A 26,359-nucleotide genomic window follows, 5' to 3' on the forward strand; every position below is an offset into this window, starting at 1 on the left:
TGCTTGGAAGTGACTCCTTCTCATTTGTTGCTTTGAAAGCAACGACTTTGTAGCTCGGTGGGTGGGGGTGCTCCCATTGGTGACATCATCGATGTACTTGGTGTCCTTAACCATTATTTGATGGCTACCAAATTTGCCAAGTACCTTCTCGGGCACCATCTTTGTGTACCTAGGATTCTCACAGATCAAGGAGACAAGTGTAGGATCTAAAATAGTAAATGACCTTAGCATTAGGTGCATGACTTTGTGATTCGACCATCTTGTGCTCCCATAGTTCTGCACTTAGTTCACCAGGGACTTTAACTTGTTGTACATCTCTTGTGGTCCTTCTCCCTTCTTCATGGCGAACCTCCCAAGCTCACCTTCAATGAGCTCCATCTTAGTGATTTTGGTCATGGTGTTGCCCTCATTTGTTGTCCTCAGTGTGTCCCATCTTTCTTTTGCATTCTCCAAGCCATTAACTTTGTTATATTCATCCATGTATAAAGATACTAGCAAGACAATATTAGCTTGGGAATTTCTATGAACCATCTCTTATGCTTCTGCAATATTAAAATTTTCATCATCACTATCTAGCACATTTATTCCATTTTCTACTACATCCCAAATGCTAAGGTGGAGGGAAAAAAGGTGACTACACATTTTATGGATCCACAAAGAATAATCATTGCCATAAAAATGAGGAGGTTTGCCAAGAGGAATAGAAAGCAAATGGTCACTTGAATTGTAAGGAATGCGAGAATAAATAAAAGACATTTTAGAATAGTTTTGTTCAACCGTTTTTTTCTTGGAGGAGGACTCCTTGTGCGAAGTGGTCTAAGAAGTAGAAGTATCGCTTTCATAGTACACGATTTTCTTGACACACTTCTTCTTGCCCTCCTTCTTTGTTCTCGAGTCAAGGGACTTCTCGCCTTTGGGCTCACCATCATCGGGAATCTTCTCCTTCTGAGCGTAGTCGTTGGCCACCATCCCCTTCCCTTTAGGATCGACTCAAAATGAAGAGCCGAACTGTGATACCAATTGATAGTCACCTAGAGGGGGGTCAATAGGTGACACCTGAAAATTACAACTTAAACACAAAAACTTGACTCTTGATTAAGTGTTAGTACAACATGCAAGATCCAAGCAAGTGAAAGAGGGAGAGGAGTTCTTGAACTTGATTGCTCTTTAAATGTAGAATTAGAATTAGAGCAATATTACAAGCTTGATCAAGAATTTAGAGGAAGAACAAATCGCAAGGAAGTAAAATGCACAAGAGAGACAATAAATTTATCCCATGGTTTGATCAAGCCTAAAATGCTTGACTATTCCACGTTGTGGTGTCCCAACGGATAAGGGTTGCACTCAACCCCTCTCAAGCGATCTTATGATCAACTTGAGTGCCATGATCTTCCTTATCTCAATATGTATCTCCTCGCAAGGATCTTCACATGTTGGACTCTCTTGAACCCTTACAAGTTTGATGAGATATGAATTCTATATCAACGCAAGGGATATATCAAACACACACAGAGCCAAAAGAACACCACCCAAAGACACAACACGAATTCACAACAAAGAAACAACACAATCTTGTAGAACTGACGCTCGAATCACTTTGGGGTGTCTCATGAATGCTTAGGAATGAAGTAGAGTCTCTTGGTATGCTTGGTGTGCAGAAGAGGTCGAAATGTGTCCTATTTATAGCCCCAAGTCTCCTTCTAGCCATTGGAGGAGTGCTGAAATTGCTTCCTGCGCAGTCGCACCAGACCGGTCCGGTGCACCACTGGACCGACTACAGTGCCCGACCACTGGGATCCTAATTGGCTCCTTCCATACCAAAAGGACATCGGACCAGGTCCGTGCACCACCGGACCACCATGTGTCCGCCTCACATAAAGTAGTCATCGGCTCCCCGAAGTAGTTGTTACTATGAGGTCCGGTGCACCACCGGATCATACACAATACCGTCCGATGATTTTTATAAATAAAAACCTGAGACTATAGAGTTCTTACGGAGGCTATCCGATGCACCACTAGACCGGTCTGGTGACTCCCAAACTAGCACAGTTAAGGTTTTTTATTTCAAAACTAATTCCATTTGACTTGGACTTTCTTGTGAGCTTCCCCACGACTTAGACAATCAAAGTTAGCACATAATCAAATTTACCTAGTCTAGTAAATTCACCTTTTACTTATAGTTTCTCTAGGAATTGAGTTATGGCCCAAATTAAGTGCAAAATGTACTTTTCTCACAGAATTGAGTTAGCAACCAAATGAAAGTGCTAGAAACATTGTAAAAAGGTTTATGCAACATTTCTAAAGGTTCAAACCTCATAGTTTTACCCTTTTACTCGGATTTGCACTTTCTGGTCTCTTTTGAGCTCGTTTGGACTTAGAAATCTCCAAATTGCATCTGAGTGAGCCAATACTCATACACTTAGCAAACAAGTTAGTCCATGATATTGTGTTGAACATTCAATCACCAAAACAGGTAGAAATGACTATCTAGCCCATTTCCTTTTTAGAAGCCATGTCCACATGATCTGCCTATGCGATCACAAGGAGTGTCGTAGCCATGTCCACACTGCCCCAAGGACCATGGCTTGCTAAGTTTGTGGAGAAATTTGAGTCACTGCCATAGAGAAGCGTGTGTTACTCTAATGCAAGAAGTTGGGAGTAGACCTCTACCGTTGTCAGCAGATTTGACTTGGTCGCTATGGTCGTTACAATGGAGTTAAACTTCGCATCAAGCATGAAGAGAATATAGAAGATGAGTTCTTTGTCTTTATTTGGCTCGCTAACGAAGATCATCTCATCAGTAAGTCATCTTTATTCATATGGGTTAGGGCAATTCTTGTGTTGATAAAGCGTGCCTATAGTCATAGAAAAAATATTCCCCCTATGGTGCTCATGCAATCCTCGTGGTAATGTTTGTCGCCACATGTGTCATAACATCTTTTGCCATGGATGAGAAGAGGTATGTAAGTGCTTATTGATCTATTACATACCATTTTTTATTGGCAGATTGATGATGATGACTTTCTTACCATCCTGTTGTACCTTCATCATAACTTGCAAAGTCAATGAAGCCCTAGTGAGGTGGTCTTCTAGATGCGCTACTCCCACCACTAACAGAACCTGTGCCTTCCATAGCACATAGTTTGTTTTGCTGGGCTTTGACTTTTGCCCTTTAAAGCCAAAAGTCAAACCAAAGAACCCGAACTAGAAAACAACTTTTTTCAAAAGCTTGCTTTGTTGCATTGTAAAATTAAAAGCACATCTGTACCTATTTTTAACAGCTTTTGGATAGAAATGTGCAAATATATATGGAAAAACTTTTAGCGGCTTCCACCAAACAATTTTTAGTTTTTTATAGCTCTTAGTCCACATCAGTTTTTATCACTGCTCACAACACACATCAGTTTTTTTTCACGGCCACAGTCTAATCAAATATGATCATATCAGTTTAATATGAAATGACTTTACCTGTAACAAACTTACAAGTAACATGTGTCTCGTCCCCAAATTGGTTACATGAAAATTATCCTTTACAGCTACTATCATCTCCAAAGGGCGGGTACCAACTACCAACCACGCTACAACAACTATACAGCGGGATGCTACTAATTGGAACATACATCTTATAAGCCATCTTACTCACTTCATCATTACTATAACTCTCTTGGAGGGGGGAAAAAGAAGACGTTCAGTCTTGTTTTGTCTTCTGCTACATAAGTATGATTTTGCAATTACTTGGCAACAATGAGCTCGTCCAGTGTCACACCGTCACTGTCCGTGCTAAGAGGTGGCAGCACCAGGTCATCATCGGCAGTGAAATGGTACCTTTCGCCAATGGCTCTGAGGAGCTGGTAAACCTCAAACATGGTTGGCCTCTCCTTCGGGGTGGCGAGCGTGCAGGAACACGCAACTTTCAGGAACTGCATCAGCTCACCATCAGCGTCCTTCGCCACCAGCGACTTGTCGATAGCATCTTGGAGGAGTGCGTTGTTGGACAGATGACTGATCCATTCCACTAGGCTTCCTCTGAAATTCTCCGGGGCTGAGGAGACGTGGGTGGGCCTCTCACCGGTGACGAGCTCAAGGAGAACCACGCCAAAGCTGTAGACATCGCCCTTGGGAGTAGCCACCAGAGTACGCGCGTACTCCGGCGCCACGTAGCCGAGGTCTCCGAACTCCCCGTTGACAAAGGTGCTGAGATGGGTGTCTATTGGGTTCATGAGCCTAGCGAGACCGAAGTCCGATATCTTTGGTTCGTAGTCCTCGTCCAGGAGGATGCACTTGGAGCTGATGTTGCGGTGGAGAACTCGAGGGTTGCAGGTATGGTGGAGATACGCAAGCCCTTTCGCTGCACCGATGCCGATCCGTAGCCTCAGCGCCCAGTCCATCTTGCTACCTTCCTCTTTGTTTAGCTGGTCGTAGAGCGAGCCCAAGGGCATGTGCTTGTACACCAGCAACCTCTCCTTCTTGGCGACGCAGAATCCCAAGAGCGGAACCAAGTTCCGGTGCCTCACCTGGCCAAGTGTCTTCATCTCCGATGCGAACTGTGATTCGGAATGTTGCGAGTCCTGTAGCCTTTTCACGGCTAGGAAGGAGCCGTCAGGTAGCACCGCCCTGTACATAGTCCCTGTCCTCCCAGTACCAATGATGTTCTCTTTACTGAACTCGTCTGTGGCTTTCATGAGATCACTCAGTTTCATCTTTGAAACTGGATTCTCAAACATAGATACCTGGATAATAATAGAAATGATCATTATGTCACCGAGAAGTTCCTGGTTACTTTTTGTGAGAAAGGTTACTTAGAAAAAAAGAAAATAAAAATTCAAATGATAAGTTAACAACTTGCCTTGATAGTTTTTGTTCCTTTGATACTCTTCGCCCACTTATTATCATCCTCATCCTTTGCCGCCTTCTTGGCCGGTACCCTCCGCAGACAAAAGAACACAACTATTGCACCGATAATGACGACGACTACCACGCCAACAACAGCCCCGATGATCGATGCAGTGCTCTTGCTCTTCGCTGAAGCTTGGCATTCACCTAATGGAGGCCCACACAGTCCGTCATTACCAGCGAAGTTTGATGCCGGGAATTTCTGTAGAGAGCTTGGGATAGTCCCTGACAGCTGGTTGTCAGCAACATTGAACTCCTGTAACCGAGCAAGGGCGCTGAACTGCCCTGGAATGTCACCACTCAACTGGTTATGCTGAAGATTAAGGGTGTTTAGGTACGTGATGTTATAGATGAGCACTGGGATTCCGCCTGAGAAACCGTTGTAGGAGAGGTCCAGAGATGCTAAGAACGGCACTTGCTGCTGGATGTCTGAAGGAATGGCACCTGTGAAGCTGTTACTCGACAGGTCCAGCGTAGTCATACTGGTACAGTTCTTGAGACCTTTAGGGAATGGGCCCTGAAGGCCAAAGTTGCTGAGACGCAATGCGAGAACTCGGTTCTCATCAGGGTGCCAGCATTCCACACCAGGAAATTTGCATATGAAACCCACAGAGGTATTATCGAAAACCCATGAGGATTTTAGTATGCCAGTAGGATCGGTCACTGATTGCTTAACGTCTCTCAGGCATTGGACATCAAGGTCGGAACTGAAACAGCTGCTACTTAGCAGCAAAAGAAGAAGAGCACCTAGACCTAGAGCGAAATGATCTGTCATCGAGCACTCTGGCGGAACAATCCAACTTCTCCCTGGTGATGTTACCACGCCACTTCTCGATTCAAGCTGCAACTACACAAAATCAAATTCGAAGCCACGGAATTAGAGACGCTGGTTTTTTTTCCAAATAATAAATACTAGTAAAATAAACTAGAGAGATATGTACTAATTTTTAAATGGTGACTGCAGCCAGTATGGGGACATGAAAGTTGCTATGCAACTTCTGTCTTTCACTGCCTAAAATGCGAAAATTCAATTCAAACTTGGTATTATCGACAATGCCAAATAATGTGAACTACACACAAGCAACGTCAGCAAAGAACCGATCCCCATTCCCCACTAGAGACAATCAAATAAGACGAGTTGGCAGCTTTTGTTACGTTTTTTCTTCTTCGACGAAGAATAAGTGCGGCCAGATGGATGGAAAGCAACCAAAAAAAAACGAGAGGCAGATGCAGATCATGAACAAATCGACGGTTCTATGTAAAAGCTGTCGACAAGCTTTCTAATTAGTCTCTTGATCTCTCATGCTCCCTCCAACCGCAAAAAAGGCGCAAAACTTTTAGAAGAAAAAATCTGAGGAAAAAGATCTCCCGAAAGCGGGCACCATAGAGCAGCACATGCTCCTCCGCCTTTCTCTATGATTTCACACGCCGTGTCGTTCTTTTTAAAAACAGCACCTTTTGATTGTCGCAGACCCTTCCTTCCTGAGGACACCAACCCGCTAGAACGAACGCAACACACAGGGTTTCTCCCCCAAATTCCAGCACAGTACTATGCGAAAACGCAAAATTGAGCGCTTCGTTCCCTTGCCATGACTGACGGACAGCTCCTCTCGAATTCAAGAGCCATCGATCGGCCAGACCAGAGCATGCGATATCGAACCGGACCGCGGCAAATTTTGGAAGAACAATAATAATTGACCCACAAGAAAGGTAGTTTAAGCAAACAGGTGAGAGGACGAGACAAGTGAGGGAGGGACCGGTTCCATGGGTGCTCACCAGAAGCTGCTTCCTGCAGCCCTGGAGGAAACCTGTAGCCCGGCGCACCAGGGGAGAGAGCGCAGACGGGAAGAGAGGAGGTGACGTCGAAGCTGCAGGTTGAGGGAGGTGAGGGGAGAGGAAGAGGACTCGAGGTCTTGGAGTCGGAGGACTAGAGCGAGCGAGCGAGCAGAGCTGGGCCGGTGTGGAATTAGAAAGCGAGACGAGAGTTTTCAAAGCGTGTGGGGGCCAGCGGGGCCCGCGAGAGAGGTGGTGGTGTGCTGACTGCTGAGTGCCTGAGTGAGGGTGAGCGAGGCCGGGAGCCCGGGACGCGCAAACAAACGACTTTCCCGTCAACTGTCCCAGTCCCAGTCAGTCCACCCCGCCGGCCTTTCCTTTTCTCTCTCATCTGTCACTGTGTGTCTGTGTGTGTGATCGAACGGACCAGAATGACAGCGGATAGGCTGTGGAGTAAATATTCGCCTCATAGAAATTGTTTATCAGTACCCATATCCATATGCTGTTTGTGGCCTCTAAATTTTCCCTATATGCCTTACTATACACCCACATCATCTAGATTACACTCTCTATTTTTTCCTTCCTGCGCCGGTTCCCTCAAAATTCTCTCCCTAAACCCTAATATAACCTTAAAATATTATTTTCAATACTTATTCATTATCCAACATTATTTTTTGTTCAGCTAACAAATAATGATGTGCACAAACTTCGAGACAAGGAGGCTTCACAGTGCACTCCTTGTTCTGGAGTGATATCATGCGCAGCAGGAGAAGTGGAGGAAGTAGCGCTGCACCCATAGAGTGACCCTACACGTGAATAGTCTTACGGGAGGGAGTGCCGAACGTCAAGCGTTGTGGATAGCCTAATACTCTCCAATTAAATTATCACATGATTATATAAATGTTTAATTTTTAATAGTATGTTGCCCGTGTCTAACTATAGTTTCTATATTCACAATCTTTTTAATATCATTTTTATAAAACATAAACAAATATGTATTTTAGTGGTAAAAAACTAAGCCCAGAGATAGAGTTTTAGGGTTTCTATGATAAATTTTATATATTTTTTATGGTAGTAGAGATATATCATGAGAAAAGCGGCAGAACTAAGGACACCGCTTTAAAATACCCTATATTTTAAACACTAATAGGTGAAGTAACATATAAGTTTACATTTGCGCTATATTTGATGCGAAATATTTTCGAATTTTTTATTAAGAAAATATATGATTCTGTACCTCTTATATTGAAAAACTACAATGTGTCTATATTTTATATGCCTCTTAGCATTGAAAGCCGCAGTATCGCTAAGAGTGTTGGACTATTCTTTTTTAAATATTTATAAACTCCACCTTCAACTATTTTGTTTCTAAACTATCATTTATTCATTTTGCTCATCTAGATGTTCCAAAGCTATAACACACAAACTACTCCTTATTGTGTTTCTGAAAAAGACACAACAAAAGTTATATTTTGTTTTTAAGGTCACTAGTAGAAAGAGATCTAAGTATGCAATGAGTTCTACTTTTTATAGGCGGTTTCGTTTATCGCGCGCCAGTGATAATAAACTGGTGGGCCTGATTAAGCAACCGCCAGTGGAAACACATTTCAAATAGGTTGCTTTAAGAAAACTCCTAGTGGAAATATTAGTCCCTACCACTAGCGGGTCTGAAAAAGCCAGTGAAAATAGGTTTAGAACCGCCGCTATAGAGCTTCTGTGTACTAGTGGGTAACAGAAGGTCTCTATAAGAATCTTATAATTGTCACTGCAATTGGAGCCTTTTTTACAACTCTTAAAAACGAAACCAAACAAAAGGATAATTGACTGAATACTAAGGTCCTGTTCCAAACCCCTAAAACTAATTATTAGCTAATTATAAGTTGCTAGTTGGTTTTAGCTAGGTTAAGACAACTAATAACTTATGGTTTTGAGGGAGTAGCTAATAATTAGCTGGTTCATTAGTTGACTCGTTTAAATATTTCAACTATTTTAGCTGCTAATTATTAGGTTTAGAGTTTTAGAAGAGAGCCTAAGCCTCTTAGGGTGTGTTTGGATGGAGGGACGAGGAAGGACGAAGAGGGATGGGATGAGATCATTTTAATTTGACTCGTGTTTGGTTTGGAGATCCAGAGTCAGGGTCAAGGAATATTCTTAAAAAATGGTGGATGAAGTCATCCCTCAAAAAATAAGGGACGGGGTCAGCCCAGGATTGATCCCGTCCCATCCCTCGTTGACACCGAACCAAACACTACCTTAAACGGCAAACCTCCATGCTTAGTGAATATTTTCATAGCCACGGTCTTGTGAAGTGCCCACTTTAAAAAAGACATGTCCTTCTTCAGCAGGGCATTTGAGAAACAAGTTCAACAATTATCCTAAAAATAACATGTAAATTCGAGTATATCTATAGTTTCTATTAAAAATTTCCAACGTCACTAAATTGTTAAATAGATCAAAAGATTGCAATTGCCTCCACACAAATCAGAGAGTGCAAGTGTTGGCTTACTTTTTTACTTATACATCCCACGCACCAAATAAGTCAGATACATCTTTTGGTAGTTTGAGATTAAAAGCCACTTGGTGGTATAAATCTAGCTACATAACAATCAAATAAAAACACTGAATACTTCACTTATTGCCACACAAACATCTATCATCGTATTTCCAATTTCTTTGATTAAAACTATTAATTAAGAACCAGATAAATATATTGATTTTAAGTGGTAATTCTAGCTTCCACAACAACCTTTTAAAGGCATGTCAACTTGATTAGTTAAAAAGTGTTCATACATTTATTGCACTGTGAAAGTTCCTTGTTTTGTAAGGCTCCACTTAATAGAATCTTGTTGATCATCCAATTGCACAAATGCAATTTTAGTCACTATTTTATTCCAATTAAGTAACATCCCCCCCACCCCACTAGAGGTCTTCTTGAACAAATGATAAGGGGAGTAGTGTTTGGTTTCCCTGTCTAAAGTTTGAATATTAATTATGAGTATTAAATATAGACTTAAGTAGATTTAACAAATTCTACGTTGTCTCCACGAGCACAGGGATGAGCTCACCGTTGCAGACTTGCAGCTGCCACGGCATCACATCACATTTGACTTGAAAATTGTTGTGAAGCCGGCAGGACGTAAGCTGAATTGAACGGGTCAAGTCTTAGCCTCATATGGGGTCCAGTCTCTGACGTTCATGTCCATCCATGGAAGACTTGAAATCACACCTTGGAAAACAGGTTTGGCTAGGTTCACATGAACACGCAGCCAGATAGATCCCCGTTTACATTCTGTACGCATGGCTGCCAAGTGCCAACCGATTTCCAGGTCAAGCACAACTGATAAGAAAATGGAGGCCACAGGCCCACAGCTCTTTATCTCTTATTTATTTATTCATTCATTCACTCACTCACTCACTCATTTCGTTCTATTGTTTGTTTATTTATTTATTTATATCGAATTCAATCGAGTAGATTTCTACGCCTTTTAATCTGGTCTTGTGGTAATGGTCAAGAAGGCTTTGATCGCTGTTAGATTCCTTTTGGAGCAAATCTTCAAACACTAACCCGTGTCTAGAGTTCCTTTTTCCTGCTTGGTCAGGTAAGACTAGACTAGAGCCCGATGAGGCCATGCACCACCGGGAGAAAACAAAACATGGCAATCCGTAGAGGAGTAGGAGAGGAACCTCCGTCGCAGATGGTCAAGCGCAATTTGTTGACACCTTATACTACGGTTGAAGTGGAGTGTTGGACCGCTCCAATGTGTCGCCAGCTTTCCAAGCTCGATTCCAGTACATTAATATATATAGTTTGATTGGTTATTTGTACTGTATTGTTCTTAGCCTGCATTGTTAAATGTTACGCAACATAACTTTAGTCATGCACATGTATGTAGGAGTGTAGGACATTAATCTTAATTTGGTTGTTCTCTACAGGTGAGTCATATTTAACAAAATTGTGTTTAGTTGTTTAAGTTATATTACATGTGGTCACCTCCATGCATGTCTCGTATTTGCAGTGAAGGTATGAGAGATGAAGATATTTTTTTTCCCTGTGTGCATAGACTTATACAATGTTGTTAGTATAAAACAAATACATCAAACATTGTATTGTATGAGTCCATTAAAACCAAAAGAAATTTTACTTTTGGAGTAAGGGGAGGGGGAAGGGGAGAGATAAGATACGAGGGATGATCCAGATAATATTCTTTATTGGATTTGAGTGACCAAGGGAGGGAGGTTATCCAGCGATCCGAGCCGCTGGTTTTGATGATGTGTTAACTCTGGGTGCAATTTCTTTGGTAGATTGAGTGGAGGTCATGGATGTGGAGTGATTTAGTTGGGTAAGTTTTGCAAAGTTTAAACTGGTAGGTTATATAGTGGTATATTTATATCTGATTCATCATCGTTCATTTGAATATAGACATAAAACTAAGAGCTAAAATGAATATTAATTTAGATCAGAGAGAGTATTATGTAACACGAACAAACTTCGTGTGCTACCTAATGTAGAGCTGGTCTACTTTAAGCATGTACAAGCCTACATAAGTCTTAACAGGCAAGCAAACATGGACAGGCGAAATCGCACTGCACTAGCCTATAGGCTAGCTAATGTTGACAATCAATTAGACCTATATAGACTGACAACCAGCACGCGTGAGGTTCGCCCGACCTGTTCATAGGTGCACAGTGAAGGACACAACATTAGCATCATAATTTGCATGGAGGATTGGAGGAACATGATGACCGATGAGATAATCACCTTTAAGCTAGTGTTTGGATGAGAAACAAGACAATTCTCCATTGGAAATATTTGTCTAAGATGTAGGGTGACCGTGTACATCAAAAGAAGTGGATGAAGCCATCCCTCTCGTGAGGTAGGAGTGCGGCCTGACAATAGGCACACATGCAATGGTTCATGCCCCGGCTTAAAGGTGACACCATGAAGAGGAGGAGCTGATGAGGCGACGGCTAGTGGACACAAGTCGATATGTCAACTCTCTTCATGAGAGGTGGCCCCATCACGGGCGTCTACAACAGCTGCCTCATGCCCCGGCTTAACGAGGTTAACACACTATGCGCCTTGCTCACAAGTCCTCCTAATGATCTCTCCGTGGAGATAAGTGTCCCTTTCAATGATCTTGAGTACAAGTAGAAACATGAAAACAACTTAGGTCCAGTTCGGCACGCCATGGTTCAAGCCAGGCCGGTAATTAAACCACCCAGGAACGAGTGAAACCTGGTTTGCCACTTATTTCTGGTCACCACCTCATTTCTATGCCAGGAACTAATCCGAAAGCTCAATCACATGTACTCGTTCTAGGTAGAAGATTGAGGGAAGGAAGTCCAAACCAGATGGTTTATTTTCGGACCAGTTCAAAACGAACATCTACACCAAACTGAATCAGATTCCAAACCGTATTTATTTATTTTGTCTCAAAGAGGCAGGGAATAGGTGGATCCACCAAAACGAACGAGGCCTTAGGGTTTATTCGTTTGGGCCAGGAACGAGCAAGAAACCACGTGGATCAGTCCTGCCTAGTGTTGGGAATTTAGGCCGGGCTTTTCGGGCCAGCATGAGCATGACCCGAAAATAAGAGCCCAAAGCACGGCCCGGCACGAAATAATGTGGGCCGGGCTAGCACGGCCCGAAGGCGGGCCTGGGCCGAGCCTCAAATTCCGACCCGTCGGGCCCCCGACACGGCCCAATTAAGCCCAATCTGTTTAATTTCTTTAATTTAGTAAGATATTGACTTTATATTGTTGTTATATTTGGAGTTTATGTGGTTAAATGATGCTATAATTGTTTAATATCTTTAATTTAGTAAGCTATGAACTTTATATGGTTATAATATTTTGATTTTATGTAGTCAAATATACGGGCCGAGCTTGGGCCGGCACGACCCAACGAAGGCACGACGTGGATTAGGGCCGGACTGGACTACTGTTTTTATACTTCGGGCTGACACGACACGACCCAAAAATTGTTTGGGCTTTCCTGAACCGAACCCGTTTGGCACGAAGCACGATGGGCTTGGGCTGAGCTGGCCCAACCCGGCCCAATTCCCAGCACTAATCCTGCCTATGGTGGAAAACGCTTTCGGTTAGCCCACTCGAGGATCCAACTCTCGTCCATTCCTGGCCTTTACCCTAACACCGACCCGAGAAACGGCCCTCCAAGCACAACGACGAGCGCACATGGGTGACAACGCAAGGCAGCGCGACGGCGGGGCTGCGGCTACTGCATAGACGAGCGGTGGCTGCTGCCGCTGCACAGATCTGGCCCTCCCTCGCGCAAACTCCGTTCCGCGTGGCTCCCTCGCCTCCCAACGTTCCGTGCGGCTCCCCCGCCTCTGGCCAAATCCAACAACGACATCGACATAGTGGTCTCCCACTCTCCCATTCGATTCAGTGGCTATCTTCTCACCGGTAGTCGCATCACCCTCCCTACCTTTCCTTTTTTTTTTTCCTTATGTTCCAGTTCTAAGGTTCTTGATTTGTGCCGGTTCTAGGTTTGAAGATTATGCGTCATCGAACACCTGTTCTGTTAGACTAGCTTGTGCCGGCGCTGTCCGGTGTTAGGCCTGCCGCCGGCTACAAGATTCGTGTCAATTTCTGCGCAAGCTTGTGCACACTGAAAATCGGTGGATTCGCGTCAGATTTTGTACAAGCTTCTGCACAGGCCTCTGAACCTGAGCTGTCACCAACCAAAATGTTGTTCCACCACTACAACTGTGGATTGATGTCGATCAAACAAGAACTGAGCCATGTCGTCCTTTGCGAGGGAGCCTAGGTTTACAAGTTCGAAGTAGGCAGACAAGTAAGGTTGCTGCCTGCTTGTTGTAGTGACGCATTAGGGCCTTGTCAAGTTGAAACCGTGCTTGTACAAGCGGCGATGAGCTGATCATCTCATATCCACTAGTAATACTGCAGTTGTAGTACAACTCTTTAAAAGTTTATTGGTCAAGCTGAAGTGCATTGTCAGGTCCCTTCATCTGTATGCCAAGCTGCTATTCCATTCCTTTTCCACATTAGCTGCGTCTTTCATGTGTTGGACCTCGATAAGAAGAAAAGATCAGCTAGGGGCTAGGGACGATGCATGCGTTTGTATGGAAGCAGATCATGTATATATATAATTCAATTCAATGGTCCACATGCTGCAAGTCCTGCGTATGCTGGTCCATCAAAGGAACACCTGAACCGTTTTATTTTTCAATCTTGAATTCTCAATGGCATGGTATGTCAGCTGCCACACCTCAACTTTTAAAACCTTTATATCTTCCTTTGTTATTGCTAATTAAGACGTATGTGGTGCGGTGGTATATCTAGATAGCTTGTTTTTCTTCTGTCCTCCACCACAGAATATGGAGCAGAAATAAATCTGTTTCAATTGTCAGCTAACAATTAGAGGTCCGTGCTACAAAAGCGGTGTTTATTATATTGGTGCCATGCATAATACGCTATATTTTTTTTGAAGTTTTACTGCCATGAACGATATATTGTAAGAGAAACTAGCGATCGAAATATGAGCTTCTAAATTGCACCAAGTCTCAAACAACGCTGTATACTTTCAGATGGAGTAGCACCTTGCCTATATGAATGAATAAATAATACACCATTTAAGAAGGCGTCCTTGGTACTGCTTTGAGCAATAATAATAATAAAAAAACTCAGGTCAATGCAAGTACACTGTCCGTTCCGGAAAGGACGATGCGGTTATAGCTCCAGTGCTAAGTCAAACTATCTACTGTTTGATACTCCCTCCGTTTCTTTTTAATTGTCGTTGGATAGTGTAATTTTGCACTATCCAGCGACAACTAAAAAAACAAAGGGAGTAATAAATAATACGTAGTACTGTTGATAACTTTACAAATATAAGCAAGATAGTAGTATAGAAGAAATAAACAGTTAAGATACAATTCGGAAGGCAGGCTGTTATGTGGAGGTGTACCTTATAAAGGAAAACAGAGATAGTAGGAGGTTGAAATGAATACGATTGGATCTGAACTAAGCAAGCATGACTTTGTTTGGAAATTACTATATATATATATAGTGGTAATATATCTGGATGACACCGACACCCATTTCGGTACGTATTTTGCTGCAACACAGGAAACGAAACAGGGCAGAGTGAGCTGACTCCACCCACGTTCCTCCGCGTCGAGGAGTTGAGTACGCCATCGCGTTCCTCGTGGGCGCCCTCGCGCTCGCGCGCGTAAAAAAGATCTCACGTGGCCCTCGCGCGCGCAGCGCATGCAGCACGCAGCAGCAAGAAACAATTGAATATTCATCGGCCGCATGCAGCAGAAGCGCATCAAAGGAAAAGGAAAGGAACAAACACGAAGTCAGGCACCGATCAAGTAACACGGAACTACTAGTATTTTGCAAGAGGTAGGCAATGGCAAACCCTGGCCGGCAGAAGCGCGCGGCAACCCAAAGCGTCACGAGCGTTCGGGCAGCAGGACCATCTCACGTGTCGGTGGTCTATAGTGGCCTGCGAGAAAGGACAGGTGCATGTGAAGTGAGCTGCCAGACCAGACGTCCACGTCCAGTTATCCAGTTTCCATTACACTCCCCGCCTGCCACTCCTTGCAGTTAGTTCTACGGCAGAAGCATCAAAGACCTCATCCGCATGCAAATGGCTCCATGGGTTTTCTTTCACACGGACAAAACACATTATTTATTAGGGCCTGTTTTTTTTGTCACTACAGTTTACATAACCTTTTCTAATTAGGGTTAAGTTCTTAAATTTGACCAGCTAATTTTGACAAATTGTGACCCAGCTGGAGCAAAACGGCCTTCATTCATTCATTCACCAAAACGGCCTAACCCAGATGGGGGCCCACGTGGGTTGGTATATGGTAGGCGGATGAATGCAGATGGAGCAGTTGCGTGCTGCGACTGCGAGCATCCGTGCAGCTGGTCTGCCTGCCATATGCACGCTTTTGTCACAGGCCATAAACAAAAAGGTACGCTCCAGCCTCCAGCCTCCAGTAGAGGTAGGAACTACTAGCATCACATTCCCCTCCCCGCGCCGCCCGGACAGGACAGCGCAAAAGGCCACCTTTCCTTTTCCTCCGACGAGGCCGGCCGGAGCTTTGGGACTTGGGAGTGATTGATTCCATATCATTGCGCATTAGGTGCGCGATCTCCGTCAACCTCCTTGCCTCCACTCCACAGCCCACGCATCCCCCTGCCGCTGCCTGCGCCTACATATCTGACAAACGACCTCCGCTCTGCACCGTGCCGAGACTGCCGACTACCGACAGACACGGTGGTCTGCCACTGCCAGTCTGCCACTGCCAGGCGCCGTCCTGCAGAGATGGCAGCGGCGCTGAGGCCGAGGCTGCTCGTGCTGCTCGCGGTGGCGGCCGCGGCGACCGGGCCGTCGTGCGCCGGCGCCGGCCGCGTCGACCTGTGGCCAATGCCGGCGTCGGTCGCCCGCGGCGCGCAGACGCTCCTCGTCAGCAAGGACCTCAGGCTGTCCACGGCCGGGAGCAGCTACCCCGACGGCAAGGGCATCCTCACGGAGGCGTTCCGGCGGATGGTGGCCGTCGTGGAGCTGGACCACGCCATCAACGGGACCTACTCCCGGGGCGCGCCCGTGCTCGCCGGCGTCCACGTCGCCGTCCGCTCGCCCAACGACGAGGTGGGTGTGGGGCACAGACAGAGCCACAGACTGGACTGGATTCTGGTGGAGCTGGAGCTGGAGACACGCCACGGGCACCCAAGCGCCCCCTGCTGCTCTGCTCTGCTGCATTGCGTTCTCTGCGCCTAGTAGTGCTGATAGATTGCTCTTTTTCTTCTTCTTCGCTTCTGCAGCTCAACTTCGGGGTGGATGAATCGTACAGGTTGTCTGTGCCTGCCACTGGGGATCCGCTGTATGCCCAGATCGAGGTTAGTGTAGCGAGCTGTCCTTGAACTACAAACAAAATGTTTTTTATGGCTCCCGCTCATAAGAGGACCGAGTTTTTGGAGGCACCGTATAATGGCACAAACCATCCTTATCACTTGCTGAAATAACTTATTCACCATAAAAGAAACGTGACACATAATTGATGCTGTTTGTATTGAGATATTTTGCAGGCTCAAACAGTTTACGGAGCGCTTCATGCCTTGGAGGTAAATATGGAAGCGAAACCTATGCACAAGCCAAAATCCGCCCTGTTATATCTTCAACATACCTAATGTATATTTTGCGCTATTGCAGACATTTAGTCAACTGTGCAGCTTTGACTTCAATGCAAACCTGATCGAACTTCATTCAGCTCCATGGACTATCCTGGACGCTCCCAGATTCCCTTACCGAGGGCTCCTCATCGGTAAGCCAGTCTGATTTTTGCTCTGTTTGGAAGAAAAAAAAAGGCAGGTGATCGCCCTCGCCCTAGCATAGGCAGCGGTTTAATTAGGACTTGGTCCAAGTACGGATCAGTGGGACAGATTAGATATGAAAAAGAAACGAATTGTGGTCATGGAGCTCATGCTTGCGAGATCATGCCGAATTCCTTGTTTTAATGTTCCAAACCAATTTTTTTACAGATACTTCAAGGCACTATCTTCCTGTCCCAGTGATAAAAGGTGTGATCGACTCAATGACCTTCAGCAAGCTGGTACGTTTTCGAGTTTCCACACGCAGACCAAACTTCATTAATTAATCCTTAGTGCTGCTACCCTTTCCTTTCCTCCAGAGCTCTTGAAAACATGATATCCTTGAATTAGTTCCGGCTCAGTCATGTGGCCCGTGTAATATCTATCATTGCGCAGAACGTTCTTCATTGGCATATCGTGGACGAGCAATCGTTTCCGCTCGAAATATCTTCCTACCCAAAGTTGTGGAACGGCGCTTACTCTTATTCAGAGAGATATACAGTTGATGATGCACTCGACATCGTACAGTGAGTTCTGTTTTTTTTTGTCATCGTACTGGAACTATATATATCTCAGCAGTCACTTGACACCTAGACCTAGACTTTTAAGTGGCAAACAAAAATATGACTTCATAACTGTGAAAAAAGCAACAATACTATTGTCTGAAAATTCCAGATATTCATCCTTTGCTTAGACTCGAATGTAGGGATTACTTATCTATGCTCCTGGATTTCCCAAGTTAAGATGACATATCAGGGATTCACAGGTATGCTGAAAAAAGAGGCGTGAATGTCTTGGCTGAGATTGATGTACCTGGCCATGCTCTTTCATGGTAATACATTTAATTATGTGCAACATTACTCTTCTTTACAAAATGGGTAATTTGTTTTTGAAAATTATTGATACAAAAAATTATTTCGTTGTTTTTATCATCTGCGCATTCTCATTATATTTTTAGTATATAGAAAGTACATTTTATCTTACAGATGAAATAATACAAATATATTTAAGATTGAACATACCTAAAAATTGTTAAAATTTGGTGCATTTCTCTTGTTTCAGGGGTGTCGGATATCCATCATTGTGGCCATCAGCTACATGCAAAGAACCGCTTGATGTCAGCAATGAATTTACATTTCAACTGATCAATGGAATTCTTTCAGGTTGTGCTCTGTCAAAATGAATTATTATAGATTTAGGCCCGCATTGAACACTTGATAGATCAAGTACTATACGCCTTCATGGTTTGTCCCAAAATATAATGAAATAGCACCCTGTACTTTAAAGTTCAGCTACAAAAAATGATGCTTCAATGGCCAGAATTATGAGTCAAGCATTGGAGGAAAGAAAACATATAGCCTCGTACAATACTGAATAAATTGCATTACCTTTGGTTGCCTTTTCAGATTTCAGCAAGATTTTTAAGTTCAAGTTTGTCCATTTGGGCGGAGATGAAGTAAACACAAGTAAGCTTGCAGAAATACGTGCTGTACAACTGATATATGCATGCTAGAATCTATTCATTCTTTATTATGATGTCAGGTTGCTGGAGTACCACACCACACATTAAGTCGTGGTAAGAAATTATCTTGTAATATGGCAAATAAATAAAAGGAAATTTTGCTAACCTGATATGACAGTTGATAACCTTTCTGTTCGTTGTAATTTGTACAAGCAACAAACTGCCCTGGCTCAGTCATCTAGTCTGATCAGAACTCTTTTTTCCTGTTTTGCAGGTTGATGCAACATAGCATGAATGAATCTGATGCCTACAGATATTTTGTACTGAGAGCTCAAAAGATAGCGATATCACATGGTTATGACATCATTAACTGGTAGGGTGACTGGTGTTACTAGTTTTTTTTTTCATATCAAAATGTCCAACTGATTCTAATAACCGTTTCTCATCCTTGTAGGGAAGAGACATTTAACAACTTTGGAGACAAGCTGGATCGCAAAACAGTGGTGCATAACTGGTATTTCCCCGCAGCCTATTTTTTCTCAGGCACTTGAGAAAATATTTACTAGCATCCTTGTTGGAAAATAACATCTGGCATAAGACCATGCATCCCTGGCTGATTTGTACCAATAAATCTATTGGTGCAAACCACACATAGTTCTTGATTTAAAAAATGCACTGATTTATATCCACAAATTTAAATAGAGAGCTTTCACCCCCTAAGTAATAGGAGCACATCACATCAACAGATCCATTGTAACCTCACATGCTGAAGTAACCGTGCTAGTTCTTCCTCATAACTTGGCAGGCTTGGAAGTGGAGTTGCAGAGAAAGTGGTTGCTGCTGGTTTGAGATGCATCGTAAGCAACCAGGATAAGTGGTACCTAGATCACTTGGATGCTACATGGGAAGGATTTTACACGAATGAACCACTGACAAATATCTACAACCCGGAGCAGCAGAAATTGGTACTTGGTGGTGAGGTATGCATGTGGGGCGAACACATTGATGCATCAGACATTCAGCAGACAATTTGGCCACGTGCTGCAGCAGCTGCAGGTATGATCAGCTCGATATGTTTTGACCAAATTTTTTACCTCCTTAATACCTTAGCAGATAGATTCTTATAATACTAGCAGTCACGACGTCGATATAAGAGAATTAGCAATGAAAATTTTGAGCAGTAATTGCTACCAGCATGTCAGAATGGGGATCTTTCATAACCAAGTGCTCTGATGTGCTTCGTTGTATTGAGAGAATTGGGAGACACGCTTCACATCGTAACTGACAAACTGAAACATCTGTTCTTTCTTATTTTAAGCGAGCATGAATGTATATGCAGACTACGAAAAGACTAGACATGCCTGCACAGTATGAAAGGCATAATAAGTTAAGTCTATCAGGTTTATAAACGCTCATAAGTTACATTTCAATTAACAATGTATAGTTTTGATTTGAGTTCTCTCGCAAAAAAAAAAAACAAAGTTTTGTCTGTATCAAGTTGCCTTGACTCACCGCATCACTTACTGATTTGAAGAGCGGCTATGGACACCAATTGAGAAGCTGGCGAAGGACACAAGATCGGTCACTGCAAGATTGGCACGCTTCAGGTGCTTGCTGAATCAAAGAGGGGTTGCTGCTGCACCACTAGCTGGTTATGGCCGCTCGGCACCATCAGAACCAGGTTCCTGCTTAAGGCAGTAGATATTTTTCATAGAGTAGATTAATAAACATAATTCCAGGCATCCAATTTACTTCTCTGAGCGATTAAAAATAGCTCGGATCGATGTAAGGCGAACCCGCAGAATGTTCCTATTTTTCTGATGCGCTCTATTCATTTGGAGATGTCTGGTCATGTTTTACTTTCAGTGTAAGGTCATGAATATCAAGATTTAGTTTCATACACCAATGAAACAAAAAAAATAATTAGCATGTGTTCTAAAGAAAGGTGCTTCAAACCTTGCAAGAACCAACATTTTAGTTCGGATGTTTTAATGGAAATTGCATCCATAACCCCTGCCTTTACAAAGAGCACTTCTGGCAAAGCTTGTCAATTCATTTCAATATGCAGACGACACTCTTCTGATTTTGGAAGCATGCCCTAAGCAACTTTTTTTCCTCAAGGCAATCCTCAACTCTTTTGCCTCCTCTACTGGCCTGAACGTTAATTACAACAAGTCAAATATGTTCCCTATTAACGTGTCTCCGGATAAAAATGGTGATCCTGTCCCGAACCTTCAATTGTCAGATTGGCGAGATGCCATTCACCTATCTTGGCTTGCCTTTGGGCCTGGTGAGACCTAGAAAGGAACACTATTTACCTCTTATTCAAAGGATTCAGAGGAGGCTGTCTTGCTCTTCAAACTTTTTGTCCCAGGCTGGGCGCTTGGAATTGGTAAATTCAGTCTTCTCAGCCCTACCAGTGTTCTTCATGTGCACGCTCAAGATTCCTAAAACCATCATTAAGGAAATTGATATTTTCAGAAAGCACTGTCTGTGGAGAGGAAATGACATCAACTCCAAGAAGCCACCTTTGATTGCTTGGAATTCGGTCACTCAGAGGAAAGTGAATGGTGGGCTGGGAGTTCTTCGCTTAGAATCACAGAACGAGGCTCTTCTAATTAAATTCTTGCATAAATTTTTCAACCACAGCGACTTACCTTGGGTGCATCTGATCTGGAACAATTACTATCTTACTCGAGGTCTCCCTGGCAATAGAAGCGTTGGATCTTTCTGGTGGAAGAGCATTGTAAAGCTTCTGCCAAACTTCAAAGGACTGGCTATCCCCGTTATTGGCAATGGCAGATCAATTTCGTTCTGGGATGATCAGTGGAGTCAGGGCATCCCGAGGCATATTTTCCCAGAGCTTTTTTCCTTTGCCAAAAACTCAAAAATGACTATCAAAGAGGCCAAGGATCAAGAGCAGTTTCATGGTCTTTTTCATTTACCTGTCTCTGATCAAGCATTTGATCAATTTCTGGTGCTCAAGGGGTCCTGGGAGCAAATCGTTCTTAATGATGCTCACGACCGATGGAAGTACATTTGAGGGTCGGACAAATTCTCGTCCCAAAAATCTTACAGATCTTCCATGGGCCAGATGCAGACTCACCCTATCTACAGACTAGTTTGGAAAAGTAAATGTCAGCCTAAGCATAGAGTCTTCTACTGGCTGTGGCTCAAAAACAGGCTAAACACCAGAAATATGTTGAGAAGGAGAAACATGGAGCTAGATTCATACTCTTGCGAAAACTGCCTTTGGCAAAGAGAGAAGACCCTTTACCATCTTTTCCTCAGATGCAACTTCACGAAAGCCTGCTGGAACTCAATTGGCATTACCCCGCCCAGAATTCCTAATCCTGAAGAGGCATCAGTGAACCTCAAGCACCAGCTCAACGTTCCCTTCTCTATGGAGATCATTATTCTTATGACTTGGAGCATCTGGAAAAGCCGAAACGAGTGGCTGTTTTCAAACAAAGATCCCTCGGTGCTCCGCTGTACTCAGGAATTTAGTAGAGAATTGCGACTGATCATTCACAGAGCGCGGGGGGAATTTGACACCTCAATCCCGAATTGGCTAAGTTTGTGGCAAACATAGGAATAGTTCTTTCTTTTTCTTTTTCTCTTCCTTTTATTGATTGTAAAAGTACCAGGTTCTAAGCTTTCCTTTTCGCTTTCTAATAAAATGCGCAGTAGGGGTTCCCCCCTCCTGATCCTTCAAAAAGCTTGTCAATTCATATTTATCATCGCAGTCCCAAAAACTATAACAAATGTTCATAAACATGAACATATACCTATCTTGAGCAATAAATTTACTACAAGTGCCACAATGATAAAAAAACACGGTTAATACATTCAAACCCCCGATATTACACAACTTCTTTTAATAAGAGAAGGATTTTATTAGTTCACAATCGTTAATCGAGTTGAGACAATAATCATGAACATGATTTTTTTTTGTTTCAGGAAAATTCTTTCAAAAGAATCATGTGCAAAATCATATTGGTGTATCCATGCTGCTATTACATAGTGTGGTTGAGAAAATATTTACAAATACGTCTTGTATCGTTTATATCACAGCGGGGATTTATCCTAATTTTTACAGTCATTTTTTCTTTTTTCTTAAGTCGAGATCTTCTTGTTCAAAATCCATATCTTTACTTGATCCCTAACCATTTTATTGGAGGTCATTGGGGTCCCAAAATATTTCCATGATTTTCCCGGATTTTTAAAAGCTTCCAAAGACTTCTTCGAAGATTAAAACAAAATTTTTTAAATATTTTAACCCTGAAAACGATATTCCAAAATTGGAAAAATCATAATTATAATCTAACTCGGCCCAGAACCCTCAAAGCCACCTTTTCGTCGGGATCTAAACTTAAAGCATCTCCAAAAAACACGTAAAGGCTTACCAAAACCATTTTTATAGAAGAAACACTGATTTTCATACTCCAATAGAATCCCTTTCCTCACTCGTATTTTTTCGTGACCCGCAAACAAGGACCAACGTCCCTCGAATATGGGCAACAAGAAAGTTCCCCCAATCGTCTGGGCACGTGCGCGCACTAGCTGGTGGCGTGACGGGCGTGTCATGTGCTGGTGTGCGAGAACACAAGGCAGTGGCATGCAAATTTAAAAAAACAAACGACATGTATGTGGGCTATTAAAAGCTGGTCCAATTTCGTTTTAGTTTTTTATTTTGGGGAAACTGCTGGAGTAAACATTTTATTCCACCCCTAATCAGTTTTAGTATGGCCTCTGTAATCAGTTTTTGGGGAAATTTTTTGCATATTCTTTTGGAGTTGCTCTTAGCTGCTACAAACGACCAAAAGAGCTCTCCATTCTATCCAACTCTGGTGAGGAAATTGTTTAACATCTGTCTATATCCAACTCTTTTGAAAGATCCCTTTGTGTTCTACTCTTTAAAAAGCTTTACAATGTTGAGTATTCTTTGCCCGATGATCCTCGGTTTGTGTGTCAGCGCCTATGTATACATGTACCCTAGGCGCTACAACCAAACGCGGAGAGAGTGGACAATGGGGCCCGCCTTTAAGGTCGGTCTGTTCGACAAGACTTCCGTGACCTCGCCACACATCATCGCAGTAGGGGCTTGCCAGATAAGCCTTCATCAAGCCTCCTCCCGAAACGACCCTTGCCAACCCATCAACAGGCCCGATTACGCCATGTGGCTCGACCGAGCCCCGTTGCCATGTGTTTCTGGGGACCCGGTGGGCCCCCGGACCCCTGGGCGATTTTCTATGCCCTACTATCCATTTGTTCCTAGGGCCTGGTCTCCGAAACACTAGGGCAGGTTCTTTCAGATAGTCGCCCCGCCAACAACCAAGTGGGACCTAGGAGCCTAGTGTACCTAGGTTTTAGGCGACCCAAACCTAACAAGAACTTGGTACGCCACGTGTCTCAAAGGCCTCGCGATGACCACAGTCAATAGGAGGGCTTCAGACAGGCCACATGACTGGCCGCCACGATGTGGTCGGTCGAGGAATTGGTGGAATCAGAATACGTATCATGCCTATTTAACGTAGCAAACATTGTTGTGTGAGCATCATACCCACTTCCAAGTTATTAGGCCCCAGTAATCTGTGGCATGGTGCCAGCATGGGATTGTGGCAGTGCAGCATGGTGTCACAATCTACTATGGGCACTGTTGCGGCATGGACGATATGTGCCACGAACCGTCATGTTCCATGTCATTCGCATCGTGCGCCACATGCCCCTAACTCTGATCATCTGTGACGTACACTGTGACGTCCCAAGCCTTCTACAGCGGCATGGAGGACCTGCTCTTCCACCTACCATGTGACAATGTCCTAGGATTTCGCAACAGACACACACCTTGTGCATATGTGGGATATCCGGTACAAACGGGGCATGCAACTACATCATCTTGGACATGCTTCCATAAATGCAGGGTGGGGCCGACACCATGCCAGGTCCGGTCTCCACCTATCAGGTGTAACCCTCTTTCTTGGTCTATAAAAAGGAAGATGGAAGCCTCTTTTGGAAGGACACACACAGACTACTCATAGATTCTGTCTGTTGGTCACTTATCTTTTATTCCATCGGGCATAAAAAAACAAGGCATCACAATTATGTTGTAATTCACCCTCATTTTTATACTCCTTCCTCTTCAGGGAGAAGGTCAAGTATAAAGATAAAGATGTAATCAAAGTGAATAAAAAAGTGTAAATACAATAATGGGTTAAAACGCATGATGAATAAATACATCACACACTCTTATAAACATGATTCATTCCCTTCAACATCATTCCATTATTAAATTGAAGATTACGTTTATACTTCGACTTTGTGAGGCTTACAAGACGAAGGAAGAATTACAACTCCGGAGACCGAGGGTATCCACCCTTGCTCCCATCAGAAGACGTCCAAATGTATGATATTGTGTCTCTATTTATAGGTGCGGGGTACAGTTTCAGTAAAATTACAATTATGTCCCTAGATTATACATTCGAACTATACAACATGATGAGGGTAATGATGTATTTTTTTTTCTCTTGCTGTCTTGGTGAACAAACTCTTGAAAACCTCCTTCAGCTTTGTCATTCATTCCCTTGCGATATTGTCTTGATGCTTGTTCTTTCGTTTGCAGTTGTTTCATCCGAAGGTGCTTTTGGTATGAATATCTATAACACTTAAAAGTAATCGAGGAAATAGTTGTTATCTTGGTGTTTTGAATACCTTCGAAAGAAGAAGGCCTCTCAACACTGTCCGTCTACATAACTTTATGCATTCTCACTCTGAGGCTCTGCCGAGCCTATTGTAATAGGACATAGCCTCTTTTTACAATCTAATTCACTTAAAGAGGACAAAGGGTGTTATGCCTAGGTGGTCCGGACCTCCATGAAATCCTAGTCTTCTTCATTGTGTAGGGTGGTTTTATTGCCGTGGTCATCTTTCAGGTTAACTAGACCGAAACCCCTAAGTTGTGGTAGACAATAGTGTGGCACACCAAGATTCTCTGCCGAATCTTTACAATGGTATTGTCCTTGTACCCTCGACTGTCGTGGCGACATATAGAAGCCTAGCTAGGGAGACGTAGCAGATGTAGATGGTATCGCTATCAGGGAGTTTGGAAACAAAGATTTGGTACAACGTGATGCTCTGTCAGACTCAATCTCACTGTTCGGTGTTACATAACTTAAAAAAGCTCCTAGCTAGCATGACATATATATCTTGAAGTACCAGGCAAGTACAGTTATTTCCATACTACATAGGTTTGAGGAGATTGAGAGATATCAGGAGAGATTTAAACCCCGTCCAATTCCTTTTAATATATATATGGATTGAGATTAAGAGCATGTTTGGTTAGACGTACAAGGAGGGATGACAGGAGGGATGACATTTAGACGAGAGTCACCTAATAACAAGTAAACAACATAGCAATTTTTAATGACGACGTGGTTCCAAAAAATCGAGAAAACGGTGTCTCTTCCGCCTCATCATATTATAACCTTAAACTAAACACATCATAAAATGAGCATACATTTGCTCAATATAGAAAATTAACGAAGCCTGAACTAACCTGCCTAGAAAATACATCATCTAACTCTAGCGGCGTGGCCCAATCGGGATGGCATCGTCCGACCTCATATCATATCGATCTCTCGGGACATGATGAATATTAGAATATATATGGTCCATGCATCAGTCGATCGCCCGCCGAGACGGTCGTTGGAGGGCTTTAACTCCGTGCCGCATTCATCTGGGCCCCGCCGCGACGCTGATCGGGTAGTATAGTTGGCGTCAGGACTCAGGAGGCCTGATGATGAAGCAGAGACGACAGAGTCGGTGTCAGTGAGGCCGACGGCGAAATCGCATTCAACGCGCGCGCGC

General features: G+C 43.4%; 2 protein-coding genes and 1 long non-coding RNA gene across 4 annotated transcripts; 2 read left to right on the forward strand and 1 right to left on the reverse strand.

Moving 5' to 3' along the window:
* Positions 1-3,463: 3,463 nt before the first annotated feature.
* Positions 3,464-6,831, reverse strand: LOC100281404 (BRASSINOSTEROID INSENSITIVE 1-associated receptor kinase 1). The gene is given in 3 exon segments (NM_001154322.2): positions 3,464-4,730; positions 4,847-5,740; positions 6,670-6,831. Coding segments are annotated over 2 exon segments (1,821 nt in total). The 5' UTR covers positions 5,669-5,740; positions 6,670-6,831; the 3' UTR covers positions 3,464-3,731.
* Positions 6,832-12,764: 5,933 nt separating this feature from the next.
* On the forward strand, positions 12,765-13,669 carry LOC103630364 (uncharacterized). Its single transcript, XR_555002.4, has 2 exons — positions 12,765-13,092; positions 13,176-13,669. It is a non-coding gene; the product is annotated as an uncharacterized lncRNA (long non-coding RNA).
* Positions 13,670-15,552: 1,883 nt separating this feature from the next.
* On the forward strand, positions 15,553-20,459 carry LOC103630365 (beta-hexosaminidase 3). 2 transcript variants are annotated; one of them, XM_008651423.2, is made up of 14 exons: positions 15,553-16,312; positions 16,486-16,560; positions 16,750-16,785; positions 16,874-16,985; positions 17,203-17,273; positions 17,428-17,558; positions 17,798-17,863; positions 18,094-18,194; positions 18,438-18,497; positions 18,574-18,607; positions 18,768-18,866; positions 18,948-19,007; positions 19,299-19,549; positions 20,028-20,459. In XM_008651423.2, exons 1-14 carry the CDS (start codon positions 15,986-15,988, stop codon positions 20,192-20,194), a joined length of 1,590 nt encoding a protein of 529 aa, XP_008649645.1. In that variant the 5' UTR covers positions 15,553-15,985; the 3' UTR covers positions 20,195-20,459. The 2 variants fall into 2 exon arrangements, with proteins under 2 accessions (XP_008649645.1, XP_008649646.1); XM_008651424.4 differs by having other exon boundaries at positions 15,608-16,312; positions 19,812-20,459.
* The last annotated feature ends 5,900 nt before the right edge of the window (positions 20,460-26,359 follow it).

The sequence above is a fragment of the Zea mays genome, chromosome 6, assembly GCF_902167145.1.
Source record: "Zea mays cultivar B73 chromosome 6, Zm-B73-REFERENCE-NAM-5.0, whole genome shotgun sequence".
NCBI lineage: Eukaryota > Viridiplantae > Streptophyta > Magnoliopsida > Poales > Poaceae > Zea > Zea mays.

Coding starts and splice junctions, on each gene's coding strand:
- LOC103630365 (XM_008651423.2), top strand. CDS start 15,986: ATGGCAGCGGCGCTGAGGCCGAGGCTGCTCGTGCTGCTCGCGGTGGCG. Junction 17,559..17,797: donor GATGCACTCGACATCGTACA/GTGAGTTCTGTT, acceptor AGGGATTCACAG/GTATGCTGAAAAAAGAGGCG. Junction 19,008..19,298: donor AAAACAGTGGTGCATAACTG/GTATTTCCCCGC, acceptor ATAACTTGGCAG/GCTTGGAAGTGGAGTTGCAG.